The 9,428-nt window shown below is 43.9% G+C and overlaps 1 protein-coding gene across 1 annotated transcript in view; it reads left to right on the plus strand.

Moving 5' to 3' along the window:
- Fam105a (family with sequence similarity 105, member A) overlaps positions 1-9,222 on the plus strand; it is a 22,753-nt gene extending 13,531 nt beyond the window's left edge. The window contains exons 6-8 of the mRNA XM_013013845.1: positions 4,239-4,367; positions 6,308-6,577; positions 7,603-9,222. Coding sequence (XP_012869299.1) covers positions 4,239-4,367; positions 6,308-6,577; positions 7,603-7,776 — 573 coding nt within the window. The 3' untranslated portion in view covers positions 7,777-9,222. The remainder of the gene's footprint in view (positions 1-4,238; positions 4,368-6,307; positions 6,578-7,602) is intronic.
- The last annotated feature ends 206 nt before the right edge of the window (positions 9,223-9,428 follow it).

Raw genomic sequence — 9,428 nt, forward strand, 5'->3', positions numbered from 1 at the left:
CTCCTTCTTCATTTTTGCTGCATGCAGGATTGTTTCCTTATTATTCAGATCTATCATTTTTACTATAATGTGTCTAGAAGTGTTTCTCCTGGGATCTTGCTTGTTGGGTGTTCTATATGCTTCTGTTACATAGGTAAGATGTTCCTTTTTGAGGTGGGGAAAATTTTCACTGATTATCTTGTTGAATAGGTGTTGCATTCCCTTGCTCTGGAATTCCTCACCTTCGTCCACTCCAATTATACAAAGGTTAAATTTCTTGGCATTATCTGCTTGCTCTTGAATTTCCCTTTGGTTTAATTTGAGTGATTTTTCCAATCTGTCACTTTTTGGTCCAGTTGGTGTATTCTGTCTTCTGTATCTGACACTCTACCTTCCATTTCATTCACTCTGTTGACCGTGGCTTCTATTGTGGTTTGCATGGAAGAAATGGATCCCTTTATGGATTCAATGTTGGTTCTCATAGTACTGATCTCAGTATGCATTACCTCTAATTTGGCGTTTATCTCACTTCTTACTGAGGTTTGTGCAGCTTCTATTTTTGCATGCACTTCTTGTTTGATATCCTGTATCTCTTTTGAGAGTTCATCCTTGTGTTCTTTCCATTTCTGATCAATTTCTCGCTTTATTTCTTGAGTCATTGCCTCCAGCAGCCCATGGATGTAGCTTTTGTCTTTCATTCCTGCTTTGCTCCCACTGGAGCTCTCCCCTGCGTGGCTGCTGGCTATTGAGGTAAGCTTGCTGTCCTGGGTGGTGGTAAACCTTGTGATTTTTCTCTGTGATTTTCGCATGGGGGTTCAGGAGACTGATCTGCAATTTTGTTTTGGTGTGTCTGTCTATGCTTGGTTGCTGATTCTGTATTGGTAGAGAGAGTCTGTGCCTGATCTGGGTTCTGTTGGGGGCCTATTTCCAGCTGCTGTTCTGACCTACTTAGGATTCTCGGCTCTCTGCTGTAGATTGCTGGCAATTCCCGCCTTTGGAAGGGTTGAGCAGCCTAGACTGCTTGTGTTTGCTCCTACGGGTGCTCTTGGGAAGATCAGATACTCTGGATGCACTCTCCCAGATACTGGAGTCTGCTATGGGCTCCTGATGTGTTTTTGTTTGTTTGTTTTGGGCTAGTTGTGGGCTTGAACTCTAGGTTTGGGTGCTGTCCCTCAGCTCTTCAGCTCAAGGCTGGCACCCTACCATTTGAGCCACAGCACCACTTCTGACCCTTTTTGCTTTTGTGATGCTGAGGAATCAGATCCAGGGCCTCATACATCCAAGACTATCACTTTACTGCTGAGCCGCCTTATCAGCCTGAGCTCCTGCTTACTATCAGGTGCTGGCAGCCTGTGTTGTCCAATTCCTAGCCTAGAGTATATGGGTGGAGTTTTGGTGGGGTTTGGGCTTCTCTTGTCCTGTGCCTCCAGATCTTTTGTTGTCACAGGTGTGCTTCCCGGGGAGTGCTGTTCCCTGTTTTTCTCCTCTCTGCTGAGGCATATGCTCAGGCTCAGCTTTTGACTTCAGTTGGGAGGAGTTGGTTGTGTTGTTCAGGCGCCGGATCCCCAGGCTTGGTTCCGGCCCCAGCCTGGAGCGCGCTCGTTAGGCCTGTGCTGATGTGTATACCACCTAGGTTATGCAGCCTGAGGTACACAGTTCAAATTTCTTCTACTGTTGGTAGTCTTGACCCAGGGGCGCTGTTCCTGGCTTGGGCATTTAAGCTCCCTTCCAGGGGCACTATTGCTCTGGCCTGGCCAGCAGAGTGTGCTCCACAGGCTGGTGGAGCTCTCGAACTGTTCCCAGTTTTAGTGGGTCCTGTGGTCCGGGTGTTGGGGTAGGGAGTCTAGGTAAGGGTCTGGGGATTCCCTCCAGCTCTGGTCTCCCTTGAGGGATACACTGTCCCCTGTGGGGTACTCACTCTGGAGCTAGTTGTTTCTGTGTGGTGTAGGTCCTCAGTTGCTGTTGCGATCCGAGTTCTGTTGAGGTGGTTGCGGGCTGGGCTGGGCGGTGGTGGCTCTGTGTGATTCTTTTCTGTCTCTGCCTCTATCGAAGCTGTCGGGTCCACAGTGTCCACGCTCAGGCGGCTTCTGCGCGGGTGATCTGCAGGCAGCCCCCTGTGTCTCTGGGACCCAGGCGGGCCACCGGGTCTTCGCGATCGCCATCGGGCGGGTTTGGTGCCTCAGGCGGCTTCTGCACGGGTGGTCTGCAGACAGCTCCCTTTGTCGAGCTGCCGGTGCTGGGCGGCTTTGGCAGGATGCTGCCTTTCTGCTCGGGTGGAGAGTGAAGGGTGGGGGTGGGATCCTCGTAGAGACTCCCGGCTGGTAGGTTTCTCTGTTCATGGCGATCAGCTGGTCTGCAAACCGGTACCTCAGGTGGCTTCAACGCGGGTGATCTGCAGGCGGCCCCCTGTGTCTCTGGGGCTCCGGCAGCCCCGTGTAAGATTTTCAAGTACTCAGTCTTCTCAATAGCAGTTAATTTTGTTAGTTTTTTTTCTTTTTTGGAGCCAGTTCTGGGGCGTGAACTCAGGGCCTGGACATTGTCCTTGAGCTTTTTTGTGCTCAAGTCTAGCATTCTGCCACTCTGACTCTTTTGGTAGGTAATAGAAGATGAGAGTCTCACAGACTTTCTAGCTTGGTCTGCCTTTGAACTGTGATCCTCAGATCTCAGCCTTTGAGTAGGTAGGATCACAGACGTGAGCCACTGGTGCCTGGCAGAGTTGGTTTTTTGGTTTTGGTTTTTGGTTTTGTGTGTGTGTGTGTGTGTGTTTTAAAGCCATTCTAATAGGTTCACGTTGGTATTGAGTTTGCATTCTCTAATGAGTAGTCATGTTGATTACTTTCCTTGTGCTTAGTTGCAATCTGTGTTATCTTCTTGGAAAGCATTTGTTTTATTCTTTTTATGTTGTTTTTTGGTGGCACTGGAGTTTAAACTCAGGGATTTGGCCTTCACGGTACCTATTCTACCACTTGAGCTATACCCTAAGTCCTACTTTATTTTCTTAAACTTTGTTGTAAATACTATGTCATTTTATTTTATTTATTTTTAACTTTATTATTGAGTAGTTGTGTGAAGAGGTTCTAATTCCATCATCAGTAGAATACATCTGCAGCAGTGTCACCTCTTCCATCCCTCCATCATCTCTCCCTTTCCATCCCTCCCTTCAAGTAACACAGTTCAGTTTTTACATAATGTACATCACATACAATGACTGCCCCGTTAATTTTGTTATCATTGAGTTTTGAAGAGTTCTTTATATATTCTGAATACAAGTATTGTACCAGATATGCTATTTGCAGCTATTTTCTCTGTGACTTCTTTTTTAAATTATATTCGTAAGTTTACTGCAGCACATTTTTGATGAGCAATTGAACTTTCACTTCGAATGCAGTATGTCTCATTGAGGATGGGGAACTGAGGAAACAGTATTGTTTGCATAGGTGTGCGTAATGTGTTCTCTTTCCTTAACGTGTTTAAAATTTAAACTTCTATGAATTTTGTTTTATCTAGAAAATATATGTTGTCTATATGATATGTCAGCTCTGCTGCAAGCTGCTGAGGTTAAAGAATAAAATATGTGTGTAAAATTGGGCTAGAGACCAGTGATGGCTTAGATTCTTAGGTATACCAAAATTGAATTCTTACTTAATGAGAAAATCCTGAGAAGAGCTCTGTAAACTTAACAGCATTGTGGCTAATTTAAAATGAAGGGGAATGGTAAGGAGGGATAATCCATGCCAGCTCCGTCACCTCTTGGCTGGTGAGTGACAGCAGGTTGGAAGTAGAGTGTGTCACTATCCAATCCTGTTACCCGATATGCTCCATGTCTCTAACATTTGCCTACACATGGCTGGCAGTGGACTGTATCAGAAATTGTAGCATTTTATACAAAAAGATTACTTTGTGGATATAACCCTGTATTATTTTTGTCACTTATGAAGTGATGAAGAACGTCATTTAAAAATCACTTTATCCACAAATTGAAAAATAAGGTGACTATATGCAATCTTGTTTTTGTTTTAGACAAGGTCTCAGTATATAGCCCAGGCAGGCCCCGAGACCCGGGTTATCCTGTCTCAGAGCCTGGAATTATAGGCTTGTGCCACAGCACCCAGAAAAGATATGCTTTGTACGAACTGTTGTGACAGTCATTGTAACAGAAGATTGCGAAGTGAGATAAGATTGTTAGCTGTGACACACTCCAAACTGTATACAAAAAACGTGGAGATATTAACCAATGTTCACTGTACTTCCTTTTCAAGCTTCCTGAAAAACTGCTGTTTTCCCAAGGCTGTAATTGGATCCAGCAATACAGTTTTGGTCCTGAGAAGTATACTGGTTCAAATGTGTATGGAAAATTACGTAAATGTGTGGAATTGTTGAAAACACAGGTGAGCTTGAGGGGAAAAACAAAAAGACTCAGACTGTGAAAGCATATATCCCAAAGGTAGGCCAGTAAGAAGTGTAAGCAGGAATCCTTCCTCCAGCAGCTGATGGTTTCCTCTCCTTGTTCTTCTTTCTCCGGTCAAGCACTGACTGAGAGCAGCAGTGTTCTGCATGATAATTAGGCCTGTTGTAGAGTAAGGGGGCTTCACAGGACTGGCCTGAAAACCCAACCAATCACGTATGTTTGTTTCTCTTGCAAAAGTGTGGCCAGTTTCAGACAAGATACTCTGAAAGGTGCATCTGCGATGTGGAACTTGGAGATGGCAACAATACAATTGAACTATAAGTTCTTCCTGCCTTTTTTAATGACATAAGTTTCAGTGTGAATCTCTGAGCATACTAGTGGGCTCGTCTTGGGAAATGCCTTCACTTTTCTGAGCCATCGTTTTCTGCTCTATAAAAGAGAAATATGAGTACTATATACCCTGGGTGGTTATTGTTAGGGAGGATTCAGTGAGCTAATACAAAAGGAGCACTTTGAACTATGTCTTGGTATAGGGTGAGTGATAAGGAATACTACCACTATTTCCTGGAATATCTTTTAATAATCCAACTGTTGTAAGCACTTGTAGAGAGAGTACTAACTCTCTTGGTGTTTTATGTAATAGGTGATGCTTTTGCAAAAAACATTTCATTTAAACTAGTTTGTTAGAGGAGTAATATGTGTATGTGTGTGTTTAATACGGCTCAGGGTGCTATAACAACATGCCATAAACTGAATGGCTTAAACAACAAATGTTTATTCGGCCCTGTTCTGGGGGGGTGGAAATCTGAGCTCAGGGTACCGTAGGGTAGGATGTGGGAAGGACTTTTTTCCTGGTTTACAGGCAGGTGTCTTCATGCTGTGTCCTTGCATGGCAGAGGGAACTTAGTAACCACTCTGCTTCCCCTTTTTAGTTTTGAAGTCCTAGGGCTTGACTCTGGGCCGCTGTGCTGTCCCTGAGCTCCTTTTGCTCAAGCCTAGCACTAGCACTCTACCACTTGAGCCACAGTACCACTTCCAGCTTGTTCTGTGATTAATTGGAGATAAGAGTCTCATGGACTCTCCTGCCTGGGCTGGCTTCAAACCACGATCCTCAGATCTCAGCCTTCTGAGTAGCTGGGGTTACAGCGTGAGCATTGGCACCTGGTTCTGCTTCTTCTTGGAAGGTCACCATTCCCACTCCGTCTACAGGTGACTGTCCAAAGGCCTGCGGTTAGACATTCAATATGAGTTTGGTTGGGGTGGGGGGGGGGCAAAAGCGGGACCATTGCAGTATACTTAGGGTTAGAGAATCCATACTAACAGAGAAAATGATAAAATTCTACTCTATTAGTTTTTGGCTTATTTTACTAGAATGGGAACTGTTTGAGGAGGGTGAGAGAATTAGAGGATGAACAATATCTAAATACACTACAGAAATGAGTAAAGATCACACAATGAAACTCACTGAAAGCTGAATAATAGGGGTAGTGGCGATGCGGACAACATGAGTAGACAAGGGGTCAGTGTGATTAAAGTGCTGTAACGCACGTGTGAAACACCATGGTGAAATGCATGGAAGTGCATACACTAAAAACGAGAATGACAGGAATGGAAGACAGTCGCTGCGTGCGGTATGGGCACCACAGAAAGGGGATGGTGGACAGAGTAGGGAAGGACTCCATTGCTTCATGTTACCTGTATGAACAGAGACCAGTGAAACGCCTTGACTTGGTTTGGGAAGGGGGAGGGGATGAGGGACAGTGACTGAGAAAATGAGTCTGATCAAGGGACATTGTATGGATGTGTCAAAATGAAACCCTTTTGTACAACTGATGTTAACGTAGACTTGGAAAATAGATCAGAAAACTAGTTGCACAATGCTATGTCACTCTGCTCAATTTTACTTTTGCATCTTTTTAGTGGACTGAATTTAGTGGGATTAAAGATTATCACAAGCGAGGATTGAAGTGCAATATCCTTTTTTCTGACGCCATGTTGGAGTCTAAGCTTTATGAAGCCTTGAAGTTCATCATGCTCTATCACGTGACGGAAGTCTACGAGCAGATGAAAACGAACAAGATCATTCCCAGCCTCTTCAGACTCCTATTTTCCAGGGAGACATCCACAGATCCTTTGAGCTTCATGATGAATCACCTGAATTCTGTAGGAGACACTTGTGGATTAGAGCAGGTAAGTAGGGTTGCACAGTCTCCCTGTGTTTGACGAAGGGCAGTTTGTGAACATGTGGACCTTCGGGGGTCACAGACAGCCGGGATAAAGCCACCTGTACAGTGGCTGGCTGGTATTACTGGCCCCAAATGAGGAGAAGAAGTAACAAACCCCACTGCTACATGCCGCTTGTCTTAGGGGTCTGTAGACCCCCTGCCCAAGGCACCGGATCTGGAAAGCTGCTGAGTTACCATCGGGGCAACAGGTTTTCCCATGTACAGGTTACCTGGGAGAAAGTGGACTTTGAGAGCAGTATAACTTCCTGAAAGCCTTTGGTTACTTATTACAGATAAATAGAAATTACCAGAAAAAATTAAGCATAAGAAATGCTTTACTCCCTTGGAAAAGGGTTTCTGTTTTTTGTTTTGTTTTGTTTTTATTTTGCTTCCTAGAAAATGGACACAGTTTTACACAAACTTGTTAAAAAATAATGTTAAAGTGAGGCAGGTGTTGGTGGTTCATGCCTGTAATCTTAGCTACTCAAAGCTAAGATCTGAGGATCCAGGTTCAAAGCAAGCCTGGTCTTTGAGACTTTTCTCCAGTTAACTACAAGCTAGAAGCTTCTAGAAGTGGAGCTGTGGCACAAGTAGTAAAGTGCCAGTGTTGAGTGAAAAAGCTAAGGGATAGTGCCCAGGCCTCGAGTTCAAGCCCCAGTACTGACACATACACAAAGCAATCAGTAAACAAAGTAATTGTGAACATTCCTTTCTTTTCATTAATCCCCCCCAACAGTTTTTTTTTCCTATGATTTCATCACAGGAGAGAGACATCCCCTTCCTTCCACACAATGGACATTTGTCCCTAAGTCTCTGCCCACTCAAGGGCTTATGGGTGGGTCTGTAAACAAGTAGATCATTTCATAAGCGGCGGAACACCCCACCCCATGACCTCCCTTCCACTCCACCCCCTTCCTCCCTGACTCCTGGTGGTGGGAGACAGGAATTCTAACACTTATATTGCTGACCTCTCTTTCATCTCATCCTCAGATTGATATGTTTATACTTGGATATTCCCTTGAAGTGAAGATAAAAGTGTTTCGACTCTTCAAGTTTAACTCCAGAGACTTTGCGGTCTGCTACCCCGAGGAGCCCCTCCGGGAGTGGCCGGAGATCTCTCTGTTGACAGAGAATGACCGCCACTACCACATTCCTGTCTTTTAAGTCAGCCATGGGCCAGGCGCTGGCTCTCACCAATGACGGTCTCCCTTGCAAGGAAAGTATTTTTCCCCCAAAAAGCCAAGCTAACATTTCAGCTGTGGAAGGAATTAGGACCCTTTGCCTGGCACTGCAAGTCCAGTGGGGGCAAAGGTGCACCATGGTTTTCCCTTCCTTTTCAGTGATTTCCTCCAATGTAGCAGCACTGATACATTTGGGAATTAGTTTGACCTCCTTCATAAGGGACACTTGACCGGGTCACTTTCCATCCTGGCTGGCCTTTAAGACACAGGAAACTTAATATGGACAACAGGGGGGAAAAAAAAACCCAAGAGGAAAGTAAGTAGGGGAAAACAACTAACCAGAAAAGAATTTCCTTATCTCTGACCTTGGATTCTACAGTAAGCATTTCTACAATAAGCATTTCATCTTGAGCTGATTTTGGATCTTCATAAACATGGCAATATTTTATAAGCATTATCCTGGGAATCTTTGTATATTTTAATTTTTCTACAATCATTGGATTAACATTAAAAGACTGTGTATGTGTGTTTATATATGTTTGCATGCAAATACAAAGGTATACATTTACATATGTACATAGGTACACATACAAATAACCACTACTTTGTAATATTGTACAGTTTGTTTCACAGCTCTGCATTTGTTGTTACTATTGAATCTGCCCAGCTTGATAGGTGTCATTTAGATTTTAAAAAAGATAAATTCTTTAGATTGAGTGAACAACAATTCTGAGGTTGTCATAAAAACTTTGGTTTAGTCAATGTATTTACATGTGTATTAGCTAGTCGAATCTCAGTGTGGTAGGCATGCCATCCCCTCAGACATGAAGATGTTTTCATCCTTGTCCCCGAATCTGTGAACTCATTGGGTGAAATGGCACAAGATAGTGCAGTTTGCAGGTGGGATTATGGTACTAAATTGCTGTTTGATGGAACAAAATGAGGCTAGAAACTCTAGTTGGCTTAGTATAATCAAAAGGGTCCCTCGAGGCAGAATTGATACTCAAGAGAGTGTCATAGTTAGAGAAGATGTAAACTATGTATGGAAGACCAGAGAGATGCTCCAATGCTGGCTTTGAAGGAAGAGAAAGGAACCACAAATCAAGGAGTGCTGGAAAAGGCCAAGTGACATAATCTCCCAGCTCTGTCAACATCTGGATTTCAGCCCACTGAGACGTGGGTCAGAACGCCAGCCTACCTGAGGGTAGGTTAACAGGTTCAAGTGTAAGTTGCTGCTGTTGCTGCTGCTGTTGGAGACAATGTGTCTTAGCATCATTGGAACAATAGTATTGTTGGCCTGAATTTCAATAGTTTTATGTTAGAAGTTCTTTGCTAGTTCATTTCGTAATCTTTATTTGGTGGTACTTTGCTCATCTGTTTTGAATTCCATTAAGTAAAAAATAATTGGAAACTTGCCAATGACATGCCACTTCAAAGCTGTGCATCTCTTTCTAAAGAGTAAGTGACTTACTAAATAGGGCATTTGGGGCTTGCCCACCGTTGCTTCTTCAATAAACAGAATTAAAAGTTTGTGGGGTACACAATCAGCATTCACATTCATTTCTTTCCTTCCTCTTTTGCACTGGTTATGGAGCTTGAATGCAGGGGCTGGGCACTGTCCATGCTAGTGCTCTA

Source organism: Dipodomys ordii, unplaced genomic scaffold, assembly GCF_000151885.1.
Source record: "Dipodomys ordii isolate 6190 unplaced genomic scaffold, Dord_2.0 Scaffold21, whole genome shotgun sequence".
In the NCBI taxonomy this organism is placed as follows: domain Eukaryota; kingdom Metazoa; phylum Chordata; class Mammalia; order Rodentia; family Heteromyidae; genus Dipodomys; species Dipodomys ordii.